We start from the raw sequence: 26,963 nt of genomic DNA on the forward strand, positions 1-26,963 counted from the left end.
AGTGCCTAATACCATTTCGTTCTTGCAGGTGTTTAATTATTGGCTTTAGACACAAGTCCTCAGAGAGAAAAAGAAGAAGAAAAAGAAAAGGCTAGTATAAAATCTCTCGAAATTATCCTCAGCCTCCTTGACATTTTCCAGACTGGCCTTGTTTCGCTCATCTCTCTGAAATGCCTGTGAGTGCCGTGAGGCGTGGCTTTGGCACAGCTGTCTTTGTTTTTTCCTGACTTAGTCGTTCAGGCCACAGAACGCTGCACTCTGGCTGTTTGAAATCCCTACTGAATTTGGAGAAATTGTGTCTTGGCATCTGGCCTATTTCCCTAGAACATGATGTGATGTTGTCAACAGGGGCCAGTCTTTCCACTTTGTCTGTCTCCTTCCCAGCACTTGAACATTCCGTGGTCAGTGAGACTAGAATGGAAAGGCACGCTTGCCATCCTTGCTGTGTTTCCTGCCTGACTACATGACTTTTATAATGTCACTTGTGAATAACTTGATCAGATTAGGCCGAATCACGGGGTTGGCCAATAGCAATCGGAAGGACTCTCCAGCGTCACTTGTTGCATGATTAGGAAATGCATCCGGATAGACCTGCCCCGTGCATGCTCAGGGCTGACGTTCCTCTTTGTCTCTGCTGTCTAATTCACGAGACAAGATGAGCATGGACTGTTCGAGCAATGCTAGCTGCCCTGCCCACAGCATGGAGGACGAGCTGCCGGTGCAGATGGAGGGCCACAGGACCCTGAAGCTTGTTTTCACAGTGGCGTCAGCCCTGATGGTGGGCCTGGTCATGTTCTCCTTTGGATGCTCGGTGGAGATTCGGAAGCTGTGGTCACACTTCAGAAGACCCTGGGGCATTGCGGTGGGGCTGATTTGCCAGTTTGGGCTCATGCCTCTGACGGCGTATCTGCTAGCCCTCAGCTTCTCTCTGAAACCCTCCCAAGCTATTGCTGTCCTCATCATGGGGTGCTGCCCTGGGGGCACCATCTCGAATGTTCTGACCTTCTGGGTTGATGGAGATATGGATCTCAGGTAAGACACAGCAGGGAAGCTGGGCAGGGTGCCCCTGTCTATGCCTGCCAGTCAGGGACACCTTTGAGATGTCTGGGTGGTTCTAAGTGGGAAGAGACTTGGGCAGCCCTTCCCGTTTCCGAGCTTGTCCTGCTGCAATCAGTTTCTGCTTTCTTGGCAGCCTTTTCTATCCTGAGTCACGCAAGGGACTTGGTTCATATGCAGCAACGATATTTCCCAAGCATGTTCTCCTTCTATGCCCATTGGCATTCCCTGGACATCACCAATAACACCATATAGCTGATGATAGTGCTGGTGATGGTAGCAAGCTAAACCGTCAGGATGAAGCCCACGTGGTTCTGGTCTGTTCATTTGTCTCTTTTGGCCACATTGCTCTCAGCAGTGTCTCCAGAAAACCCTTCTTGTGAAGCCACATTTTAAACGAGTGCCGAGGACTCTGGGCGGTTGACAGACTGATTTAGAGAGCGGCGTGGAGCTCTGAGGATGACAACTCTCTTGTTTCCTTTCCTCCTTTGGGTTTAAGCCAGAGTTCCTGTCTACATATGGGGCAGATAAACACTCCAGGGGAAATGAAGCTTTATCAATTATCCACACTGTAACGATGGTGAGCGAATCACACAATCTTGGAGTCAAATGTTTTGGCGAGAAGTAGAAGAACATTTGAAGAAAGAATTGATGACTCAGTATTGGGGAAAACAGAGTTATCTGGTTTTATTTTTTTTTTTTGCTTATATACACACATTTACATCCTGCCTAGGGAAAATGACCCATACAAATTTAAATCTTTGCATGTGTATGCCACTTAATTGAGGCTGACTCTATGATGAATGAATGAATGAGTGAATGAATGAATGAGTGAGTCAGAATTGACGGCTGAACTGGGAGCTGAGCTTAGTGAGTCGGCTTCAGGTCTCATTTCAAATTCTCTTGCATATACTGAATATTTAGTGTATTGAACAGATGTCACCTCTACATTTTAATTACAGACAAGAAATTAACTTTATGGCAATGAGAGAGAGACTTAAAAATTCCTGATAGTTTAGTATCTCCACTCAGATGCCACGACTTGAAGCTCAGTGAAGCTGTCCATTAGTGCTCACACGTCAGCGAAGAAGTCTGGGTCCCGGGGTTTCTGGAAAGAAAGGAAGCTGGTGTTTGTAGGGACCGGGAAGCCTGGGCTTCGTCTTATCTCCCAGCTTCTCAGAGTCACCTTGTCAGTGACCTTTTATTATTCTGGAAAAACGGTTCAAGTTGAAGAAGTAGCTCAACAATAGGAGTGGAGCAGAGTTCACGCTGGAGCAGAGCTCACATCTGGTTCACATCAGTTTGTAACTTAGGCAGTTTTTTTCCATGACATTTGGCAACACAACCACATTGTCTGTTTGGAGTCTGAGCCGAAGTCTTTAGCAGGGTTTTGAAACACTTCTGTTCTGGGAAAGGGAATATTTATTGCCAACATCCTTGGCTCATCGGCATTGTCATAGCAACACCAGTGGACAGAATGTGTGTGGAAGACAGAGTGCGTTTTGTTTCTTGTTACCAACCCTATCTTTCTTTCTTTCTTTCTTTCTTATTTATTTATTTATTTATTTATTTATTTATTTATTTATTGTTTTATTTATTGTTTTATTTATTGTTTTATAGAGACCAGGTCTCACATAGCCCAGCTTTGAGTTCCTGATCCTTTCTGCCTTCAGTTCCCTACAGCTAGGATTACGGGCACACGCCAGCGTGTCTGGCACCAACTCTGTCCTCAATCAGCTTTGTTGTTATTATTGTTGTTGCTTTTGTGTAGCTCTGGCGGTGCAGGAACTTCCTTTGTAGGCCAGGCTGGTCTTGAACTCAGAGATGTGCCTGCCTCTGTCTCCCAAATGCTGGAATTAAAGGCACACGCCATCACTTTTGGATTAATCAACTTTTAAACTAAACTGAAAAAAGGGATTTATTTATTTTAATGTGTGTGAGTGTTTTGCTTGCATGTGTGTCTATGTATCACATCATGTGCATGTCCGGGGCCAGATGAGGCCAGAAGAGGGCACTGGATCCCTTGGAACTGGAGTGATAGATGGCGGTGAGCTGCCATGTGGGTGCTGGGAATCAAACCCGGGTCCTCTGGAAGAACAGCCAGAGCTTTAACCACTGAGCCATCTCCCAGCCCTAGTGTTTACATGCTGATTGTAGCAACTTGTCTGAGAACACACGCACATACATGTGAGACAGAGCCAGGTGCACAGTAGGTGCGCAGTAAATGTTACATGAGTCAGGTACACAGTAGGCGTGCAGTAAATGTTAGCTGTTTTCCTCCTTTCTTCCTTGGCAAGCATTTCACCTCTGACTGCCCCACCCTGTGCTTTTCCTGTTTCTGAAGTTCGATTTTGAGCTTCACAGACACAAACAATACAGAATAAATTATAAAAATGAAATAATAGTTACTTCCTTTTGTATTTTTGAGATAGGGTCTTGCTGTGTTGCTCAGGCTGACCTCAATTTCAATGTACAGCCCAGGCTGGCTTCAAACTCAATCTGTAGCCAAGGCTGATTCTCCCAGAGTAGGAATTTTAAAGTGGGCACTAAAAGTTAGATTTCAGAAGCTTATGGATCTAGCACTAAAAAATGCTTAAATCTCAAGAAACAGAATATTCTGTGTTGATGAGCGGAATAATGTCCGTGTTTGGCACATTGCTTCACAACTGATTACCAACATAAAATCACATGGAGGAAAACTCAGCGGGCAGGCAGTGACGGTCATTCTGGATGCTTCATCCCACATCTTTATTTCACAGATGGGGAAACTGAGGCAAAGCTCTTAGAGATGATCCCAAGTACAGTTCTGTTGCTTCACTCCGCTTCATTCAGCCCACATGTGGTTTTCCACCCGCATACCTTGACCGGGTGTTTCGGACTTGAGCGGGTGTCCACACACTGGGTATGACAAGGCCAGGTACCGGGCACGGAGTCAAGTACACAGCAGGCCCGGGGCCCACTGTGCTTCTTCCCAGGGCCCTGGGCTTCTCGCCTTAGTCTTCTGCTCCTCTTGCTTGGTCCTCTCTTCCCTCTACCAGGCCCACCCTTTAGCTGAGCTGTTCACAACTCTGGCTCCCTGCCATCCTCCACTTCTGCTTCCTGGGGTCAGGCCCTAGTGAATTCTTCCGTGGCCAACAGCTACACCTTCACAGTGTTCTCCTCACACTCAGGCTCTCTGTTATTGTTTCGTTGTAAATAGATAAAGCAGTTGTCAACTGTGAGCCTCTTTCTGTTCCTCTCTCTCTTTTGTACAGTGAACTTTGTTGATGGTATTCAGTACTTGAGAAAGTAGAGTTCCCTAAGCCCCTCCCCTTCTTTTGAGGGTCTGGGATAGAAACCAGGAGGGGAGATGCTCAATGTACTGGGGACTGAATGGGACAGGGACTCCCCCCCAGCTGAGGGCCTTTCTCTTCCTCTCATGTTCTTGCTGGAGTTGGGTTGCTCAGGGATTCTTACTGCTTGGAGGCAGTGAGGACTATGAGGGGCACCACCCAGTCGCTGTTGCCAACTTCACTGTCATACCAGGAAGTTAGTCTGATGTCACGCTAGGAAACGAGTTTGACAAAAGTGGCTGTTGAGGACGATGCCCAAGTTGTCATGGAAGTTTGGCCAGGGGGCCTGCTGACACCCAGCACTAACATGGGGGCATCATCTCAAGGGACAAGGATGATTAGTCTGGCTCTACCTTTCAAGGGGGACCCAGTCTTCTCCACAGTGGTAAAGACACCCATGGATCCCACAATGTACTTGGCACCAGAATTACTCCATTTGATATTGGAAGGCTTCACTCCTGGAAGATGGAGATGGCCTTCTCATTGACAACAAGGTTTGTTTTCTTAGACTTGACTGTGCTGAGGACCTTACTGTGTGTGGAATCACACTAAAATACCTAGACCCTGTAGTTGAAGTCAACAGAAGGGTCACTGATGGTAACAATATCCACTTCCCCCTGGTGAAGGTAGCTCTGGTGTCCAGGAGCCCGATACGGTCAAATCACTTCCCTCTGACCTTTACCATGTGTCTCGGTTGGGACTGGCACTACACGGGATGTGGCTCTCCCTGGAAAGAGAAGGCAGAGCACCCAGCCTCCATTCTTGGAACTGGGAACGATAACACTTCCATCATGGCATCATGCCGTGTGTTCGTGGTGCTTACTGAACTGGCCAGGTTACCAGCTCTCCAGGTGTATTCCCAGGAACGCCTTAGATGCAAGTGGCCTCCAGTCCCGATGAAACTGCTCATTGTTCACTAAACACACTCTGGTTTGCCCATCTCCACCTGCCCATGCTCTTCGGATACCCTCTGGGTTAGGGGGCCTGATCTGTCTGCTCCAGTCATAGTATGAGTCTCCCTAATTGGTCTAGAAAGAAACTGCAACAGAGCACTGTGTCTGCTCAAGGTGCCGAGCACCACGGGGCCATTGATCTCACTGCCCCTTGGCTTCCATATTTGTTTGGATTTGTTATAAGATAGGGTCACATAGCCCAGGCTGACCTCAAATTCCATTCATAGCTAAAGATGTCTTTAAATTCCTAATCCTCCCACTTCTGCCTCCCAGTTGCTAGAATCACAGCCTTGGGCCTCTGAGCCTGGCTCTCAATTCTTATACTGGTAGAGGATTCTCTGAGGTTCTCTTTTATCTTTAGATCATTATACAATACACACAATATAATGTAGCATTTGAGCAATATTAAAGTGACATTAGGAACATTCACGTTGCACACCCATTCCCTTTATGTCACATGTTTGACTCCCCGGATGTCTTCCATACGTGACTCATGGATCTGTCTTCTGGGTCTGGCTACTTAGCCGAGCCGAATACCCTCTGGGGTCATCCTCCTCAGAGCGTTTGGTTACAATTCCTTTCTGTTTGCTGCTGAACGCTCTCCACTGTGCATGTCTTGCTTTGCCTGCTCACTCCTCAGGAGGTGCTGAGTTGGTTCTTCCTTTCATTTCCTGTTTGTGACAAGGTCTCACTGTGTAGTCCTGGATCACCTGGAACTCAGTGTGGCAATCAGATTGCCCTGGATCCTCCTTCCTCTGCCATCCTGAGTGTTGGCATTACCTGTGTGCGCCACCTTTTGACTATTGTAAATGACGTGACGTGACACGGGTGTCCAACAGCACACCATTTGTGCCCTTGCTTTCAGCTTTCCAGCGTGGATGTATAGTGGAGTAGATCAAAGTTTAAGACCCGTAGGAAAGGCACGAGGAAGGGACGATAAACCCAAGCCTCTTCTATCCCCCACTTCCTTTTTTTTTATGAGATGGTCTGACTATGTAGCTCTGACTGCCCTAAGCTCACTGTGTAGAGCAGGCTGGCCTTGAGTTCATAAATACCCGCTTGCTTGCCTCTGCCTCCTGAGTGCCCTATCCAACTATCTGATGGCGCCACCTGTCCATTGTCCCCATTCTGCCAAATATGTAACTTTTTAGTCACCCGTTGGAAGGTCTTATCACTGTGCAACTTGCTAGTCATACCTGCCAGGTCTCTCAGTTCCCTGTATGCCCAGTGTCAGCCTGGTGGTGGCACGGCCTTGATACATGGGAGTAAGAGACACGGTGGCAGTGTCTTTTGCCAGTGTTACAATAACTCCGCCCCCCCAACGAACACTGTTTATTAATGTGATTCAGGACAGCTCACACAACCTCTAGATATCTATGGAGGATGTATGTGTCTATCCTTAGTTACAGAGAGGATTCTGAACTTGAGTGGTGGTGTGTGTATAGCACGGTGGCCAACTTTGATCCATGAAGTTCTCTTGAGCTTCTTTCCATTTTATTTTTTTTTATATTTATTTATTTTGAGACAGGTCTCATATAGCCCAGGCTGGCTTCAAACTTGAAACACGGCCAAGGACGACCTTGAATTTCCATGCCCGCCTCCCCTTGCTCTTCGCCCTCTGAATTCTGTGATTACAGGCATGCCTTTAGTTTGGAGAATTGGAGTTCTTGATTTTGGGGGCTTAGAATTGAAATAACATTTGAATAACTTAAGTCCCAATTGCAGAATGGTATTGACTGCTGCCTTCTAGTGGAATGTGTGGCTGTGCCATTTCCTTGCTGTAAGGGAGGTTCAGGATTTACCTGTTTGTCCAGTCTTGCTGGACCTGTCTCATTCTCTGCAATAGTTGCGGATGGCTCCATTCTTCCTGGTGCGAGTGGAATCTTGTTCTGTGGAGGTCAGATAATGCCAGCGATTTTTCCACCATGTGAACAGTGGAGAGATTCAGCAAGCCACATCCTCTGTTGATGCCCCAATGGAATTTCTTGGCAGGAACTGGAAGGCTTCCCACTAGGCATGGTGCAGTTTCTGTGCTTCTCCAGCATGGTCGGTATTTACAAGGAAACGGGAGGGCACCAGAACTTCTCTCGTCTTTCTGGAGCCACCATCAAATGTATCACAGATCAAATTATTCTATGGAGGTTGGGCACAAGGTTCCACAGCTTTTTACAGCGAGGAATCTCAGCCTTTCGTTGCTGGAGCTAAATCCATATGGGGGTGGCGTGGAGCATTCCAGACTCCGCAGTTCAAGATTGAAGTGATGCAAGGTAGGGTTCTTTCCAGGAGTTGGTAAGTGGAGAGCCAAGGTACACAGCATAGGTCAAGCATTTGGAAAACTTCCCTAGCTACCATCTCCATGGAAACAGGGTACCAACTCCATGGAAACAGGCTTGAGAGTTGTGTCAAAATGCTGAACTTCCTCTAGCTTAGCAGAAGACACCTTTGTTTTGTTTTGGGTGTTTGGGATTAGCCTCAGAGACTACTCTGAACAGAATAAAATATTTTTAGGCTTTATGTAGAGTGCAAAGTATGCAGGATTTTTTTTAGAAGAAAAAAATTTGAAAAGGAAAATTTACATAGAAATACTGACCCTGTATATTTCTTTTTCAAGACAGAGTTTCATTGTATATCCCTGGCTAACCTGGAACTCACTCTATAGACCAGGTTGGCTTCAAACTCACAGAGATCCACCTGCCTCTCCCTCCCAAGTGCTAGTATTAAAGGCATGTGCCACTATTGCCCAACAACCCTATATTTTATGGAAACAATATAGTCAAGAAAGTCTGGAATTTGTTTAGGAAAAAACAAAATTACTTACCAGTGGGCTAGATTAGAGTTTCCGAAACATTTGTGAATAGACTTGGGCATTTAATCAGCATATGCTGAAGAAGGCACTTCGGCTTAGTGAGAAAAGTTTATGTACACACTTGCTCTCAAGACAAAATAGCTTCATATCTTATAAAAGAGAAACTTAAAATGAGTTAAATAGATAAACACAGACTGTCAGGTACAAAGAAGAAAATGTAGGGGTGATGTCTGAAGGCCCCAGGAATGGAGGATATCTTTACAAGGATGAGAACTTAGAGATTGTCTGTCGTTTTGTTTGTTTTCTGAGACAAGGTCTCACAATGTAATATTGACTGGCCTGGAACTCACTCTGTAGACCAGGCTGGCCTCAAACGCCTAAAGATCCACCTGCCTCTGCCTCCTGAGTGCTGGGATTAAAGGGGTGTGCCACCATACCTGGCAAAAATACACAACAGCTTTAGTTATATAAAATATTCATTATGACGAATATCATGAGCAAAGCCAAAGATGAAGAGTAAATTTATCGAAAAGGTTTGAATCATACATAATCCTATGTACCCTGATTGTCAAAGAGCTCCCTCTAGGTAAGAGGAAAAGGCAGACTGTGCAGGGAGGAGGGTGAGAAGAGGCTGGAAGTCTGAAAGAGGGTGGGCCTTGGAGAAGTAAGTGTAATAATAAGCTTACAGTGAGATCTGCCTGCTCTCAGGAGATGTCAAAGGGCCTGGCCACATCTTGAGCAGTCTGCTCTGCCAACGCAGGCTTTCTATCTAACAAATAGAACATTCGCTTTGGGGGTGCCCCGCTACAGAAGAAGGAGTCATTTCATGTCAATTCCTGTTTCTAGTTGGAAGGAGAATTTGTATCCAGTCCACAATTTCTCACGGAATCCCTGTCTCAGATTCCATACCTTGCTTCATGTTCTGAGTCAGAAGGAAAATTTGTATCCAGTCCACAATCTCTCACGGAATCCCTGTCTCAGATTCCATACCTTGCTTCATGTTCTGAATCAGAAGGAGAATTTGTATCCAGTCCACAATCTCTCACGGAATCTTTATCTCAGATTCCCTACCTTGCTTCATGCTTTCCAGTGTTCCCCATCAGGAGCGAGAGACCACAGGCTCTTCTGTGGGGAATCTCACACAAGTCTTTCAACGGCTTCTTAATGTTTAATAGTACTCTGCACCAAATAGGTGTTTAGTTACCTCTTTGGTATTTTAACTTGTCCTATTCAAGTCCCAAAGGGGGTTAAGAAATTCTGGCTTGCGTCCTTTAGACCCGAGAGCAGTGAGCTCTGAGTAGTCACCCACAATCCCATGTAATTATTAGGAAAGTGGGTCTTGTGGTTGCTTTGAAAAAGTGGGTTCTAGGTATGGTTTTTGGTAAAGATTACATTTTTAATTAAAGTTTTTGAGATGGGGGGGTCTCACAATGTAGACCAGACTGGCCTTGAACTCAGAGATCCACCTGCTTCTTTGTATCCATTCCCGGGATTAACGGCATGAACCACCACATCGGGCCCAACACCGCATACTAACGTAAGTAAGGACCACGTCTCAGCTTCTGGCTCTCCCTCCTAACCATCTTCATTCCGCTTGTAGCATCAGCATGACGACCTGCTCCACAGTGGCCGCCCTGGGGATGATGCCCCTCTGCCTCTACCTCTACACCTGGTCCTGGGACCTAAAGCAGAATCTCACCATTCCATACCAGAGCATAGGTCTGTATGGGGTTTGTGTGATGGTTAGAAAGAGCAATGGCGATCATACAGGTAGCAGATAATTACAATTCCCTCTGTGTGGCTTAGCATCGTCTAAACCAATCCTATTACGTTCAGGGTTAGTGAGGTTCATTCGGGAACTTGATGAAGATCATGCAGCCTGGAACTGAGATCCTAACTCAGGACTCTGCCTCCAGTATCCAGACCCCTGTGTGCTCGTGTTTGGTGGTGGAGTGAGATACCCGAGGGAGAACGTTTGTGAGGAAGAGAGGTTTACTGAGCTCACAATGTGTCTCACAGTGGCTAGGTGTCCACACACCACGGTCCATGTTCTTATGAGCCCTGCTCTGTGACTGGGAATTAAAGAGACTTAAACATTGTACTTCTGTTGTCTCAGAAATTCCCGTGGTTGGTTGTGAGGATCACGGTGGCCCAGGTGTGATGGAATTTATTGGTAGCACACACTCTTCACAAATTGTCTTTCAAAGCTGTGAACTAATTGAAATAGAAATTGCTGGGAAAGAGTGGGGCATTAGGGTGAGAAGGGACACTGTCTGACAGATTTTCTTTCTTTTTAGGAATTACCCTCGGGTCTCTGATTGTTCCAGTGGCTTTTGGTGTCTTTGTGAATTATAGGTGGCCAAAGCAAGCGAAAGTCATTCTTAAGGTCAGCATCCCCCGCCCTCCCCCCACAGCCCACCACCTGACACAGAGACGAAAGGCTGAACCAATGAGCTGTCCCAGTACAGTCGTTTCCCGCCCTTTGACCGGGAGCCTTGCCGCGTCACTCCCATTGGCCCACACACATTTGTGACACCATGGAAAACAAGATGCTCTTAGTGACAGAAACACACAGGCCTGAGACAGCCAGGACCTGTCCCTTTCCTGGGCTTCCCACAGGCACCAGCAAGGTGAAGCTCCTCCCTGTGCCGTACACAATGGAGCCTCAGTGTGTGGGAACATGGAGGACTTCTTAGGACAGGCTGAAGGGCTGTCTTGCCGAAGCACTCCCAGGCACACACCACTGGAGTTGTAACTGGTATACAGAAGCAAAGGCCACTGACCTCATCAGGTACCTGGTGTGAACGACATCATCCCGAGAGTGCTGAGGGGTGGCCAAGGAATGGTGGGAACCTAGAGATCCTTCCTTCCCTTGCTGTGCAGTGCTGCCCTTTGTCATTTGACAAACCACCCAGAAGACACAAGTTCACGCTTCTTCAAAACTGAAATAGAATCTCAGCTGTATTTTAGATTTACAAAGAAATGAGTGTTTGGGGGTTAATTAGAAGTTCGGCAAAAAATGTCTGTTTATTTCAGCTTGGAGTTTCTGGTTTGGTTCAGTCCACACTCACTCTGCCTGCAGGGGCTGCTTTCCCAGGAGGACAGTGTGCATTGTTCCTCCAGTGAGAGCAAGAGAGGACAGGTGGGGGAGGCCTGTGCGAGCATGGAGCCCTGGGCTGTACTCACGGGATAAGGCCCCTTCCTTCCCATGCTCCTCACTGTCCCTTTAAAAGGAGAGCATTCCCCGTGGGAAATGTTTACAGAACAAGAGGACAGTGTAATCATGGAAACTTTCAAGTACTTTGTCATTAATTATTTTTCCCAAAGAGGCATTAAGCGGCAGCAACAATTGAAAATACCCCAGTATAGCCTTTCTGTGCGCTTGTGGTCTTGGAGTCAGGCATGGTGGCACATGGCGTGGAGGCAGGAGGATGGGAAGTTCAAAGTCATCTGTGCTACATAACAAGCAGAAGCCCAGCCTGGGCCACGTGAGACTCTATTGTCCTCTCCCCGCTAAACAAACCTCTTCAGCAATTGTATGGGATTTATGTTAAAATATGTCAAATAATATGCATAAACTAGAGCCCACAGTTCTATCACTATTTTAGTCTTTTTAAGATTTTGAAGCAGCATTTCCCTGAGTAGCACAGGCTGGCTACGGTCATAGTTCCGCTGCCTCAGCTTCACAAAGAGGAGACGATACATTGTGTCAGGCCTATTGGCACAGCCTTTGAACTTGAGGCGGAACATCACTGAGGCACGAGTGTGTGATGGAGGAGAGCTGGTCACTTCCTAGAACAAAGAGGACACTGGTAAGGGCCTAGAACAAAACAATCCCAGGGACCTGCCCCTCCCCCAGGCACCTGCCCAGAAGGAACCTGTTCCCCAGGGATCTATTTAGCTAATCCTGTTTCCTTAAGTTTTCAGGATCTTTCAAAATAGTGCGAATAGGCTTTAATACATTGTCTTAGCTAGGGTTTCTATTGCTGTGAAGAGACACCATGACCATGGCAACTCTATTAAAGGAAGGAGAACATTTAATTTTAGAGGTTAATCCATTATCGTCATGACAGGAAGCATGGCCGTGTTTAGGCAGACATGGAGCTGAAGTTAGTTCTACATCTTGGTGGCAGGCAACAGGAGACTGTGTAGCACACTGGGCACAGCTTGAGTAAAAGAAACCTCAAAACTACTGACAACTCAAGAACAATGGCAATGGGTTTTTGATCCTACTGCGCGCACTGGCTTTGTGGGAGCCTAGGCAGTTTGGATGCTCAACTTACTAGACCTGGATGGAGGTGGGGGTTCCTTGGACTTCCCACAGGACAGGGAACCCTGATTGCTTTTCGGGCTGGGGGGGGGACTTAATTGGGGGAGGGGGAGGGAAATGGGAGGCTGTGGCAGGGAAGAGACAGAAATCTTTAATAAATAAATAAATTTAAAAAAAATTAAAAAAAAAAGAGAGACCTCAAAGCCCGCCCCCACAGTGACCCACTTCCTCCAACAAGGCCACACCTCCTAATATGCCTCTATGGGGGCCATTCTGACTCAAACCACCATACATAAGAACATGCAGGGGGCATTTCCTGTTCAAACCATAAGAATTAGTTTCTGTTTTCTTTAGTACTCCAGGGGCTCCTTCAGTTCTGAATCATTTCAAGTCAAGATTGACAGGATTTTAACTAAGTCCTCTTCTACAGAGTCTGCTATCCCATGAAACTGATGAGAGCCTGCTAAGATCTAAATCGCTCTCAGTCTCCTGGGAATTAAACTCACATGTTAGAAAGTTTTGGATTTATTGCCTTTTTCTTTCTTTCTTTCTTTTTTGAAAGAGAGGACACAGTGTGGTGAAATATTAATTTAAGATGTGTTACATTCATTAATGCTGTGGGATATTTGTTTAATGATGCAAAGACGTGTTACATTTGTTTGATTAAATAAAATTAACCCAGAGTCAGGAGGCTGAGTCAGCAACTAGCTGACAGGAAGTGGTAGGGAGGAGCCATGTGTAGCTAGGGTTCTTTATCTGGCACCTCAACCGGTAAAGGTTGTGATGGTGTGACGTCTAAAGACATCTACGAAACCATTATCACGGCCCCCCGTGCAGCAGAGCCCTTCCTAGACCAGAAGATCCGCAAACAGTGGTTATCCTTAGCATCTACTTAGCTTTAATTGTCAGCTTAACACAGCTCTCTGTTATCTGAGAAGAAAGCCTCAATTGAGAAATTTCCTGGACCAGATTGGCTCTAGGGCATGTCTGAAGAGTTTATCTTATTAATTGATGCAGGCAGGCCCAGACCACTGTGGGCAGCACCATCCCTAGGCAGATAGTCCTGGGCTCTGTGAGAAAGGGATCTGAGAGAGGGAGCTTCAGGGATTCAGCCCCCAGAGGCTACGAATGCTCCTGCAGATGGCCTGCCCCCTACCTGCACACTGGCATCTGTGGACGGCCTTCCTGCCCCCTACCTGCACACTGGCATCTGTGGACGGCCTTTCTGCCCCCTACCTGCACACTGGCATCTGTGGACGGCCTTCTTGCCCCCTACCTGCACTGGCACCTGCGAATGGCCTTCTTGCCCCCTATCTGCACACTGGCATCTGTGGACGGCCTTCCTTCTCCCTACCTGCACTGGCACCTGCGAATGGCCTTCCTTCTCCCTACCTGCACACTGGCATCTGCGACTGAACCTTGTGGGTTAAGAAGAGAACACGTGGAAGTGGGAGGGAGTGGTGGTAGTGAGATAGGGAAAATGGAGGAGGAGGAAATGTGGGTGGATTGATTAAAGTCCATTGTATGCATGTATGAAATTCCCCAAAATAAAAATATTAGTTTAAATGTATTTTAAAGTCTTCAACATGTACCCACGAAAGATTATATATTTATATAATACATAAATAATGTATATATAATATCATTTAAAAATATTTCTAAAAAAGAAAGAAAGCTAACTAAACATTAGGCTGAGAATGCAGCGTTTCTCTGTGATTCCTGCCTTGAGTTCTTGCCCTGAATTTGTCAGTATTGGACTGAGACCTGGAGACATAATGCAAATAACTGTTTTCTCCTCTTAGTTGTTTTTGGTCAGAATGTTTGATCCCAGTAAGAGAGAGGAAACTAGGAGGCACCAACGTTAGCTAACCTGGGCTCCTTACATTATTTCTGTTATCTCCTATTTAGTATTTACATGTACTATGCCTGAGTATCTTCTGTACCGTTACACACTGTTTCTGATCAGAGACAAGCCATCAGAAACCTTACTCTCAGTTGTACATCTCCTTCATCATAGCTGCGCCAGGGAAGAGAAAGCATCTGCCCGTGTCTTATATGGGCTCCAGCATTCACCCCTGTTCACTGGGCACTGGGGAGCACACCCCATGCTTAAGGGAAGGAAGGTGACTTTAACCGAAAATTGGATGTGACAGCCTCCGAGGTCTTCTAAAACTTCTAAAGCTTGAACTTTTACACTGGGCATGGCTTAGCAGAACAGAGCCTCAGGTGTGACTGCCAAGCACTCACCTGTTGCTTTGTTGCAGGTTGGGGCCATTGCGAGTGGCATCCTCCTTCTGGCGGTGGCAGTCATTGGTGTGGTCCTGGCCAAGGGATGGAATATGGACGTCACTCTTCTGCTCATCAGCTTCATTTTTCCCTTGGTCGGCCACGTCACGGGCTTCCTGCTGGCATTCCTCACCCACCAGTCTTGGCAAAGGTATAGTTACCTGTCCTATAAGGTGTGTGTGTGTGTGTGTGTGTGTGTGAGACTCAGAAGGCCAGACCTATGAGACCAGGCACAACGTTACCTCTTTGATTCATGCCAGGCTCTGTAAGCTTTTCTGAAGCCCATGCATCAAACATACACCATGGCAGGCTTTGCTGGTTGTGCCAGGAAACAGGAAAAGTTTTACTTTGTTTGTGGTCAGGAAGCTCATAATTCTTTATGTAGACAAAAGCCACAAGGATGGGGTTTGTCCGCTCAGGGTTACTATTGTACCAATGAAACACCTTTACCAAAAGCCACCCAGGGAGGAAAGAGTTAATTCAGCTTACACTTGTACACTGTAGTCTCACTGAACGAAGTCAGAGCAGGACAGGGACCTGGAGGCAGGAGCTGGGGCCGAGGCCAGCAAGGGGAGCTGCTTACTGGCTTGCTTCCCATGGCTTGTTCAGCCTGCTTGCTAACAGAACCCAGAACCACTTGCTCAGATGATCTCTCCAGAGGGAGCCGGGCCCTCCCTCATCAATCACTAATTAAGAAACTGCCCTACAGCCAGATCTTCTGGAGGCATTTTCTCAATCGAGGTTCCCGCCCTTTAGACAGCTCTAACATGTGTCAAGTGGACGTAGACTAGTCAGCACAGGTTCTAGTTTGTAAACTTCAGATTAGGGCTTTAGTATAGCTTGCTGATGTCTGAACAGTTCAAGTCCAGCCAGGACTGCATCGAAAGGCCCTGTCTCAGTTACGAACCGAACAGGGTGATGTGTGAATCCTATGGATCAGAAGCAGGAGTGAACTTGTTTCGTTCAACACAGAGATCATAGCAGGGCATGAGTAAATATTAAGAGATTAAATCATTGTTCATCATACCAGATTTTAAAAGAATTACTAGTTGTGAATAGTATGTTTAGGAATTTGTCTGAAATATTATCATTTGGATTGGAGTATACATTTATAAATATTGTAAAATTTTTTTAAATGATCATACTCCATGTTGGCACGCATGTCATGATGAATGGGTGATTTAATAATGAGGGGGAATGGTGACAGAAAGTGGCATAGGCTTTCTGTACACAGTGTTCTGTCTGCACGTATGCCTGCAGGCCAGGAGAGGGCGTCAGATCTCACTAAAGATGGTGGTGAGCCACCATGTGGTTGCTGGGAATTGAACTCAGGACCTCTGGAAGAACAACCAGCGTTCATAACCTCTGAGCCATCTCTCCAGGGGCATACACTTTCTGAAAGGCAACTGCTGCACTAGCAGCCTCATGTATGCTTATGGATATTAACCCAATACTTTTACTCTGGTTGAGAATAGGGTCTTGCTATGTAGACCTGGCTGATCTTGAACTCTGTGTTTTCTGGTCTCAGCGTCTTGAGTGATGAGATTAAAGGTGTGCATCACCACAATCAGCGGGAATTTGTTCTAGAGTTAGCGCTATCAGATATACACATGAATATTGATATAATAAGATGTTAATTGCTGTACCCTTTCTATAGGTAAAAATGGAAGCAATTTAAGTATCTAACAATAGGGTCATGTTTATTTATGTGTGCATGTGATAGGCATCAATTGCAATGCTCCAGGGTTAAACCTAAGTTTAGAATTTTGATTTCTACTTTGTGGGAAAAAAGGCAAAAAGAATATGGAAAAATACTGGAAGAAAAGGCAGTTTAGAGCAGGAAAGTTAAGGGTGATTTTAGTTCTCCTGGGAATATTTCCTCTTTTTCAGTAAGTGGATTCATTTTTAAGTCAGGAGAGCAATTACAGGAAAGTGGCTGGATTCGAGAGGCTGGGTGGGGAAGGCTCAGGTGGGTCTTAAGCTGCTCCCGCTCTACCAGGGAACACTGCTGAGCCCTGCACACGCACTGGGTGAGGCCCCACCTCGTCAAACCCTGCTTTCTTCTTGTTGCAACCTGACAGCAGGGAGCTATGATTATCCCACTGATGAGCAAGCTCTTCAGAGAAGATTAGGAATGTAATCGAGTTCCTATAGCCAGAAAGTACAGTTGGGATTCGAACCCGGGTTTGCTTCCAAGGTCAATAGTCAGGAGCATAGACTACTGAGTGATCGGGTTTGCTTCCAAGGTCAATAGTCAGGAGCATTGACTACTGAGGGAAGGAGACTGGCAGCTGAATCTGAGGACAGATGAAGAACTCTTATGGCCATGCGCCGTCAGCTATCTAGTCTTTCTTGTCTCCCCTGGCCTGACAAAGATGAGGCCAGAGATAACTGCATTTGCACTGTGAACAGTCTGGTCCCGGTGAGTTGCAGCTTTTGAGTTTTATGACGTCGAGCTAGGAAGTTTGAGGGAAGTGCGCTTTGCATGAAGGTAGGAGCAATACAGTGTGTCACAGAACTCGCCACTAAAAAATATTCCTGCCCCATGTCACACCCTTGCTGCGTCTACCTGGAGTCCTGGCTCCCTGAAGTACTCGTAACCTTCCCCTCATATACGAAGGCTGCAGGCTCCTCGCAAGCTGGAGACAAAAGTAACGGCTCAATCCACCCTCCAAGTTTGCTTCCTGCCATTGCTTCCTTTTTCTCTCACTTTTCATTTTCAAGTAAGGCTTATCCCATTTTCTGTGATCAGAAAACCAACAAATGTAAAAGGAAACGAGAGAACGTTATCATTGCATCTTTCACCGAAAGCAACCTTTCCCAACACTCATTTTTCATCTAGAGCTTTGGCATGCTTTTTAATTTGTTTAGTTTCACACCTCTGACTCAGTTTCCCATTCCCGTCTCCTCCAGTCCTCCTCTGCATGCTGACTGGCTTGTGGTACATGGGGCTTCCTGAAGAAGCCATGCTCACACCTGGGTCTGCGGCTTTTCTTGCTGCCACTCCCCTGATACTCATCACCTCTTCAGGTTCTGTGGCTTCACCACTTTAAAGCTTTCTGGAGCCACTGCTGCTACTTTGCTGAGTTCTACAGCATCTCCTGGTCATTGTTCCCTGAGTTTCTACAGCATCTCCTGGTCATTGTTCCCTGAGTTTCTACAGCATCTCCTGGTCATTGTTCCCTGAGTTTCTACAGCGTCTCCTGGTCACTGTTCTCTGAGTTTCTACAGCATCTCCTGGTCATTGTTCCCTGAGTTTCACTGCATCTCCTGGTCATTGTTCCCTGAGTTTCTGCAGAATCTCCTGGCCCTGGTCATTGTTGCAAATTGTTCATGCATAGTTTCTGCTGTCTATCTTGTACTTCTACTCTGATTCCTGGGCCAGGGTTTTTGAGGTTCTACTCCACTGGACATCCTTGCCATATACAGAAGAGGATCCCAGTAATAACTGTTCATGAATATATTCTTTTAGTTGCCTGAGCCCATAGCTTATACTTGTCATTGCTCAAAGGGAAAAGGGCAGGTTTTTTTTTTTTGTTTTGTTTTTTTGAGACAGGGTTTCTCTGTGTAACAGCCCTGGCTGTGGTTCTTCTTGTGGGTTCACAACTCTTGAATCTGTTCACTGACAGGTGCAGGACGATTTCCATAGAGACCGGAGCGCAGAACATCCAGCTGTGCATCGCCATGCTCCAGCTGTCCTTCGCTGCCGAGCACCTGGCCCAGCTGTTTAACTTTGCCTTGGCCTACGGACTCTTCCAAGTGCTGCTGGGGCTCCTCATTGTTGCAGGTGGATGATTTCCCTCCACACATCGGCCGCCAACTTATTCACATCCTCAAAGCCAGCTCTGCATGTCTTGCTCTTGTGATCTAATTTTAGCCTGACACTTTTGGGGACTAGGAAGTATAAAGCCAGGCTACTCTGATGCAGTGGGTGTTTCCCAGGAAATACTTAAGAAGCCATTTGAGTGAGATCTTATAACGGCGTTGTATAAAACCAGCCCCCTAGCTTTTACGTTCTGTCTCCCTCAGAGCCTTGAGTTTTCCCAAATGCTCAGCTACTTCTGGGCTCAGTGGCTCGAAGGACTTTTCAGATATGAACTACACATGTATGCCAGTGTAGACACAGTGGGATTTTATGCACACATGTACCTACACATGCTATTTATTCTCCGACCTGCTCAGCCAAATACGCATTACTTTGGGGGTAAATCTTTAAGCACTGAAGGTAAACTGCAAGGTGTGAGTACACATATGTATACATACATGTCTTTATTTTGTGAATACACATATGTACACATACATGTCTTTATTTTGTGAATACACATATGTACACATACATGTCTTTATTTTGTGAGTACACATATGTACACATACACGTCTTTATTTTGTGAGTACACATATGTACACATACATGTCTTTATTTTGTGAGTACACATATGTACACATACATGTCTTTATTTTGTGAGTACACATATATGTCTTTATTTTGTGAGTACACATATGTACACATACATGTATTTATTTTGCTCTTGGTCCCTGGAATAGGCTCTAGTAAGGTTAGTGGTGACTGAGAAAATCGACTGTACACTCGCTGTTGCTCTGATGAAACGCTTCCCCACAAACAGATTATAAAAGAGAGCTCTTCAGGTTGGCTTACAGTGAAGTGGCTGGAGGTGTGGGGGAGAGGGAGTGTCTGCGTAACAATAACAGCAGGGAGGCAGGGCGGCAGGAGGCTGGCCAGTCAGGAAGCAGAAAGAGCACAGAAAGCAGAGCCAAGCTCTAAGGACCCTCAAGCTCTGTCCCCAGTGGGGCGAACTCCAGCAAGGCTCTGCTCTGTCTCCTAAGATTTTACAATACCCAGACTGGGGACCAAGCATTGAAATCCATGAGCCCTTGGGGCATGTTCTTATGCTAACCAGTACACATACTGGTTATTATATGCTATTGGCATGATAACATTGATGTAAGGAACACTTGGGGATCAGGAGGTTCCCATGGAAGATGGAAATGCTTCTATTAGAACAAACTGCTGGTTCTGAAACCCAGAATTTTCGAGAAGCATGTTGAGCTTCTGTCTAGCTCTATCCTAGCACTTGGGCATAGGGCCTGATGCTCAGCCAGCACCCCTAAGGGTTTGTTGGTTGACTGAGTGAATGAGCTCTGAGAGACCTGACAAATGAACCCCAATTCTGGAGAGAAAGAACCATTCTGATCCCCAACCCTTCGGTTCCACAGTGTTCCTTTCTCACCCCTTCCCCCATGTTTCCACACATGCATCATGCTGACCAAGCAACTCTCCCAAAGAACCTTTGAGTATGCAGGCCCCCCTCCCAACTAGGCTCTTTGCTAAAGGGGTTTTTAATACTCTAATACTCTGTTTCTCCACCCAGCATATCAGGCATACAAAAGGAGGCAGAAGAGCAAGCTCAGGAGGCAGCACCCTGGTTGCCCAGAGGTCAGCTACGAGAAGCCCAGAGAGACCAGTGTTTTCTTGGAGGAAGGTGATGAAGTCACTGTAACTCTGGGGCCACTGGGACCAGAGCAGCAGCATAGGGCTGCTGAGTAATCAGCCACATTCCTTCAGGGGAATAGGGCCAGCTTGGCCCTCCATCTTCCTTCATGACCAGTAAAGACCATGTGATGTGTGAACGTCGCTGGAGGGACTGTGAGAACAAACAGCAAACGATTGACTTCTTAGGTTCTTCCGTCCCTGTCTGTCTCCTGTGGGACAGCAAGTGGTGGCTGGCAGTCAGCAGGCATCTCCTGGCGAAGCTGGCCTCCGATGTGGATTTTAACGGAAGAGAGAGAACACCGGTGTAGCGGAGACTCACACTGCAGGACGGAGCCAGTCCAGATCCACTGATTTCTTGGCTGTGAGCAGGTGCTCTGGAGTGCTTAGGGAAGAGACACTCAGAGAAAATAAGCTTCAAGGACATGAGTTTTAGGGGATCAAGCATCTTGTAATTTTGATACGTGTGTGATTCAAGCTTGGAGACACTCTAAAGGAAACATGGGAAGAATCTAAAAAGTGAATATCTGAGTTAGTTCTTTCTCCAAAGAGGAACAGACATGTGCCTGGAACCTCCAAAACAGACATGTGGCACTTGCCCTGAATCTCCAAAACAACAGAGATTCATGTGCAAACCTTGGGTATCCTGTGTGCAAAGTGGCCTAAAATGTCCAGTTTGTACTCTGACATAGGCTGGCAATGATCTCAGAACATCTGTATACATCTGTCTGTGTTACCTACCTCATTCTTTAAAAAAGTGCTATGTCAGCCGGGCAGTGGTGGCGCACACCTTTAATCCCAGCACTTGGGAGGCAGAGGCAGGCGGATCTCTGTGAGTTCGAGACCAGCCTGGTCTACAGAGCTAGTTCCAGGACAGGCTCCAAAACCACAGAGAAACCCTGTCTCGAAAAAAAAAAGTGCTACGTCCAAGTGTGTGTCATATAGGACAGTAATTTATTTAGCTCTTCTGGATTAGCCGGTATTCAGATGCCTCCCAGTGTGGAGTGGCTGTGAGCCCCTGGCCCTCGTGCCCATGTCCTTGTAGGACCCTTCCTGCAGTCTGGGGGGCAGGGCCACTGCTCCTCAGAAGGTTCGACTGCTCTGTCTTGGAAGGGCTCTGCTGTTCGGTCTCACGAGTTTAAGAAATGATTTTTCCATTGCTTTGATTTGTGAAAACATCTCATTAAATTATGACATCAAAACATGAACTAGGACATTTTTATACTCATTTCCTTCCTGTGTGTTTGACCAGCTTTTATCCCCGTGATATTTTTTTTTGCCTTTTTTTGAAGACAGAACTTCACATGGTGTCTGCCCAGGGTAGTGTTCAGCCTCCAAAAACCCTCCTGCCTCAGCCTCTTGAGTGCTCGAAATTGCAGTGTGAGCCTCCGTGCCTGCTAGTCTTACCAAAGGACAGGCGGCTGTGCATTTGTCCTGTGTGTGGCCAAGGGCTTAGCTTTTGTTCCTTATGATGTCTGTTGTTGCAGAGACTTACATTTTAGCTTTATCAGTTTCTTAAAATTGCTGTAGAGGCCAGAAGTTGGAATGTTAGCCTTTTATGTAGATGATGAGCTATCGTATGTCCCCCGTGGAGAATGCATGTGGCGCCGTTCAGTTGTTTATCTGCTCTCTGCAGAGGGCATTTGCTCACACAGTAGGTGGTGCCTGGCCACGAGTAAAGTCCACACCTCCCTACCCTGACATTATTGAAAATATTTTCCTATACACTTTTCTATTGCCTCTCTGGGTGTAATACTTGCCTATCCCTTATTCTCAGTGCAGGGTGTTAAAATTCTGTTTTAAAATATGTCCCTATTTACTTTTGTTTTGTGCATGTATGTGAGGGGCAACGCATGGCCCGGCATGCCACGTGGGGGTCAGAGGACAGCTTCAGGCGTTGGTCCTTGTCTTCTGCCTGGTAGGAGATGAGGTTCATGCTAGTCACTACGTGCCCGGCTAGCTGTCTGGTGTGCCTCTGGGGACTCTGTCTCTGCCCATCTCACCCAGGAGCCTGAGATTATAGATGTACTCACTCTGGCATCTAGTTGTATGTGGGTTCTGCACACACATTCAGGCTAGCGAGGAAAGCGCTTTACTCACTGAGCCATCGGTCCAGCCCAAGAATTTTATTTAAATATTTGTTTTTAGATTTTATTTACCTCACAAGCATGAGTGTTTTGCCTTGTATGAATATATGTGCCCCATATGTATGTCTGTGCTTGCAGAGGTCAGAAGAGGGAGTGGAATTCTCTGGAACTGAAGCTGTGGATCACTGTAAACCTCCAGATGAGTGCTGGGAACCAAACCCAGGTCCCTTGCAAGAGCAGCAAGTCAAACACTCCTAACCACTGAGCCATCTCTACAGTCCTGATTCTAGTTTTTTTTTTTTTATTTGGGGTCCACTGGAAAAGCAACAAATGCTTCTAACCACTGAGCCATCCATCTCCACAATATTATACTGTAAGGGTCTGAGAAATGCTGAGGAAGGCCCCAAACATGAAGAGTATGCAAAAACAAGCAGGCAGCAGTTATACCAGTGCAGTTTTGATAGGCTAAGGTTTTGGTTTCTTTGGACGGCTTCTCCACTTGATAAAGGGAAGCTAGTTTACACCACACTTGGCCTCATAGGACAAGCAAATCAGAGTAGAAAGGATTCTTTCCCTTGGGAGTCGATAGTCTAGAGGAAGTAGACAGACCACCGAGGGACATGAGTGGGAGAACGTGAGTTAAGACCCAAAAGGAGCATCACTGAGAGGTGTGGAAGAAAGACGTTTCTGGATGTTTCTCTATGTGAGCAAGGATGGAAAAAGTACTCGGCTCTGAGTTAGCAATAGGGTCAGAATTAGCCCCTTAGGGCATTCCCAGGAAGGGGACCTGTGGTGAAAGGCTGTTTTGTAAGGACAGAAACACTGTCACTGCTGCTGACTCTGAGCCACGGCAGCCTGCTTGCAGGGACGGTCAGGGTTCCTAGAACAGAGCATAAAGCCTAGTGGACTGCTCAGCTTTGACTTTCCAACTTGAAATAAGAGTCATTTGGGAAGAGGAAAGAACCGCTGAGAAAATTACTTCCTTAGACTGTCTAGCAGGCAAGTCTGTGTGTGGGGCGGTGTTTTCTTGATTCAGTAATTGATATGAGAGGGCCTAGCTGACTCTGGGGGCTGTGCCAGAGTTGTATTGAAGCAAACTGCGTAGACAACGGGGAGCAGGTAGTAAGCAGTGTTCCTCCATGGTCTCTGCTTCAGTTCCTGCCCCGGCTTTCCTCAGTGATGGAGTGTGACCTGGTTACATGTAAGCCAAATCAGCCCTTTCCCCAAGTTGCTTTTGGTCATGGTCTTTTTCACGGCAACAGAAAACAAATGACCCTTCAAAAGTGTGACTAAGTCAGGCGGTGGTAGCTCACACCTTTAATCCCAGCATTTGTGAGGCAGAGGCAGGAGAATCTCTGTGAGTTCAAAGCCAGTCTTGTCTACAAAGTAAGTTCCAGGACAGCCAGGATTATTACACAAAAAAATCTGTCTCAAAACAAACAAACAAACAAAAAGACAAAAGAAAAAAAAAGCTTAACTAAATGCATTGCATTATAGGTGATGCAATGAATTACAAGCTATTAAAAGCTGGCCCTCACACGACTCTCTTCAGAAGTGGGGCTGGTAGGCTAATGCTGCACGGTGTGGATGCGGCACTGCATGGTCCAGGCAGCGGGTGGGAAGAACATGGCTTGCCCAGCAGTGGTGGTTTCCCATGCAGATGGAGGATACTGTGAGCCGGGATTTCCAGACCATGAAAGCGGCTATGGTAATTATGAAGCTATAGAGACAATCCTAGAGAGGCCTATGAGAGCCTGTTGGAGATTCTCATCTCCCCATACATGCTTGGCCTCATCTCCCCATACATGCTTGGCCTCTATCAGTGAGGTCATTCTCTTTGACCAACCAAGCAGACAGCTTCCAAAGGGACATAGATGGAGCAGCAAGGGAGGAAGGGGACATGTGTCTAGTCAGCTAAATCAGCCAAATTCGCCCCCATGGCCCATGGGTGACATGTCACAGATCACCTGTAGAGTGCAGTTTTCCTGTCCTGACCACTTGCTTCCCATCCTGGAAGCTGCTTCCAAATGACCACACAGAGACTAAATATTATTTATTAATGCTTGGTCAAGAGCTCAGGCTTCTTATTAGCTAGTTCTGACACTTAACCCATATTTATATTTATGCTTTGCCATGTGACTTATGACTTGTTACCTCATTTTCTGCACATCCTGCTTCCTCAGTGACTATCTGGCATCTCTTCTGACCCTGCTCTACTTCCCATCATTCTCCTAGTTTGGTTGTCCTGCCTGTCTACTGGCCAGCTTTTTATTGAATCAATCCAATGGAAAAATCTTCAGTGTACAAAAGGATTATTGCATAGCAATCACCTTCACATTTGAACTTTTTTTCTTAAGGGAAGAAAACAGATGTCCCATATGGGCCAGCACAGTCAGGTGCTTTTTCATTACCTGTATTCAAATACAAGCTGAAACTGGTACATTAAAACTTAATTGGTCTTCAAATTTTCTGCAGGTTAACAAGTAGTTTGTCAAAAATATCTCAATCATAAGAAGGTACCTTGAAGCTGGTCAGTGGTAGCTCATGCATTTAATCCTAGCACTTGGGAGGCAGAGGCAGGCAGATCTCTGAGTTGGAGGCCAGCCTAGTCTACAAAGTGAGTTTCACGATAGCCATGGTCATACAGAGAAACCATTTCTCAAAAAACAAGGTCTTGTTGGCTGAGGTTTCTGTCCTGTTCAGTCCCGCAGCCATTTAGTCCCAAAGAAATATCCAGAGGTTTACGCTAATTATAAACTGACTGGCCTATTAGCTCAGGCTTCTTATTAACTAATTCTTACATCTTTAATTAGCCCATAATTTTTGTCTGTGTTAGCCATGGGCTTGGTATTTTTTTTTTTTTTCTTCTCAGATCACGCTTTACTGGAGTGCCCTTGGTTGAGGGGAGCAGGAAGCGAGGGGCAGGAAGCGAGAGGGCAGGAAATGAGAGAGAGAGGAGGGCTTGGTATTTTTTATCAGCCAGGCATTCTGATCTTGATTCCTCTGTGTCTGGGTGATGACTGCAGAAAGAGTCTTTCCTCTTCCCAGAATTCTCCTGTTCTCATCGCCTCGCCTCCACTTCCTGCCTGGTCACCCCACCTATACTTCCTGCCTGGCTATTAGCCAATCAGTGTTTTATTAAAACAACACAAGACCATTGTCCTATAGCAATTCTCCCCACCTTTTCTTCAAAGCAAGAACTCGGAACTTAATGTGCTTTGTTTAGCTTTTTTTCCCAGACCATTATCTATAACAACTTGTAACCAACACTCTAAACAAAGATAAATATCCATAATCCATTTTTTTGGAATGTGGGCATAGTTTTCCTGGCTACTTCCTGCTGATTGGGGCACTGATAATTTTATGGGGACCTACAGCAAGATCTAAACAGAATTGGCAACATAGAAATCTCAAAACAAACATCTAAATAGAATTCTTAAGAGAGGAATATAAAATGTTCACCATCCTTAGCCATCAGGGAAACACAATCAAAACAACTCTGAGATTCCATCTTATACCTGCCAGAATCGTTAAGATCCAAAACACAAGTGACAGCCCACACTGCAGTGGATGTGAAGCAAAGGGAACACTCCTACATTGCTGCTGGGAACGCAAACTTGTAGCCACTTTGGAAATCAATATGGTGGTTTCTTATAAATTTGAGAATCGATCTACCGTAAGACCCAGCTATACCACTCCTAGGTATATACCTAAAGGACATTCCACCGTAGAGCCAGGACACTTGTTCAATGAGTTCATAGCAGCTTTATTTGTAATAGCCAGGACCTGGAAACTGTTATGGGATAATATTTAGTGCACTGTGAAGATGTGTCTTTGCCAAGGCACCTTCTTATTGGTTTAATAAGAGCGGATTGGCCAGTAGCTGGTCAGAAAGAGACTGGGCGGGAGAGCCAGAGTAGGAGGACTCTGAGAAGGAAAAGGGCAAAGTCTGAGGAGTCTGAGGAGACGCCAGGAGATGCAGAGTGAGCAGGATGGGAAATACAGACATGAGGTAAGCGAGCCTTGGGATAGCACAGGTGAATAAAAATGGGTTAAAAGTTATGAGGTAGCTAACATCAAGCCTAAGCTACGTTTGAGCATTTATAATTAATAAGAAGTCTCCATGTGGTTATTTGGAAGGTGGCCAAACTCTGCCAACAGGAAAAAACCTAGAAATCTGTAGGAAGACAGGCCTACCTTGACTTGAGCAGCTAGGCTGTCGATTCCAGCAATTCCATCCACGTCTAGGGGTCTTTAGTTTAGACGAAAGGCAGTTTTGCCCAATGGCCAGCGCTGGGCAGTCGAAGTGAACTGCAGAAGAATGTTGTTCTGTGTGTCAATTTGTCTTCTGTCTTCTTCGGAGGAAGTAAGAGTCTGCTGCTAGGAGCCAACCTGTCTCTTTTGTTATGAAAAGTTTTTTTAATAATTAAATGTTTAAATATCACATTCCCCAGATCTCTGAGCAGTTGAGGGCTGTCTATTAGGTATAACTGCAGTATAGAATCTGCTTGGAGAGCTGGGTCTGAGCAGGTAAGATTTACGCTTGTAAAAAGGCAGAAAGAAGAAAAAAACTGTTCCTATTCCCCAGGGGGTTCCCCAAGTAGCTAGAGGCAGGGAGTGGTAGCGAGTCCCTGGCGGGCTCGCAGAGCAGCGGCAAACCCTGG

At 46.1% G+C, this 26,963-nt stretch overlaps 1 protein-coding gene across 1 annotated transcript; it reads left to right on the forward strand.

Annotated features, from left to right (window-relative positions):
* Nucleotides 1-393: 393 nt before the first annotated feature.
* Nucleotides 394-21,418, forward strand: Slc10a6 (solute carrier family 10 member 6). The gene is made up of 6 exons (XM_075943330.1): nucleotides 394-1,032; nucleotides 9,748-9,866; nucleotides 10,445-10,533; nucleotides 14,682-14,854; nucleotides 18,333-18,490; nucleotides 20,094-21,418. Exons 1-6 carry the CDS (start codon nucleotides 656-658, stop codon nucleotides 20,267-20,269), a joined length of 1,092 nt encoding a protein of 363 aa, XP_075799445.1. The 5' UTR covers nucleotides 394-655; the 3' UTR covers nucleotides 20,270-21,418.
* The last annotated feature ends 5,545 nt before the right edge of the window (nucleotides 21,419-26,963 follow it).

Source organism: Microtus pennsylvanicus, chromosome 12, assembly GCF_037038515.1.
Source record: "Microtus pennsylvanicus isolate mMicPen1 chromosome 12, mMicPen1.hap1, whole genome shotgun sequence".
Taxonomy (NCBI): Eukaryota; Metazoa; Chordata; class Mammalia; order Rodentia; family Cricetidae; genus Microtus; species Microtus pennsylvanicus.

What these genes read in the sequence shown, in the direction of transcription:
- Slc10a6 (XM_075943330.1), top strand. Translation starts at nt 656, where the DNA reads ATGAGCATGGACTGTTCGAGCAATGCTAGCTGCCCTGCCCACAGCATG. An exon ending in CATTCCATACCAGAGCATAG is followed by an intron (nt 9,867 to 10,444) that starts GTCTGTATGGGG and finishes CTTTCTTTTTAG; the next exon opens with GAATTACCCTCGGGTCTCTG. An exon ending in GGGGCTCCTCATTGTTGCAG is followed by an intron (nt 18,491 to 20,093) that starts GTGGATGATTTC and finishes TTCTCCACCCAG; the next exon opens with CATATCAGGCATACAAAAGG.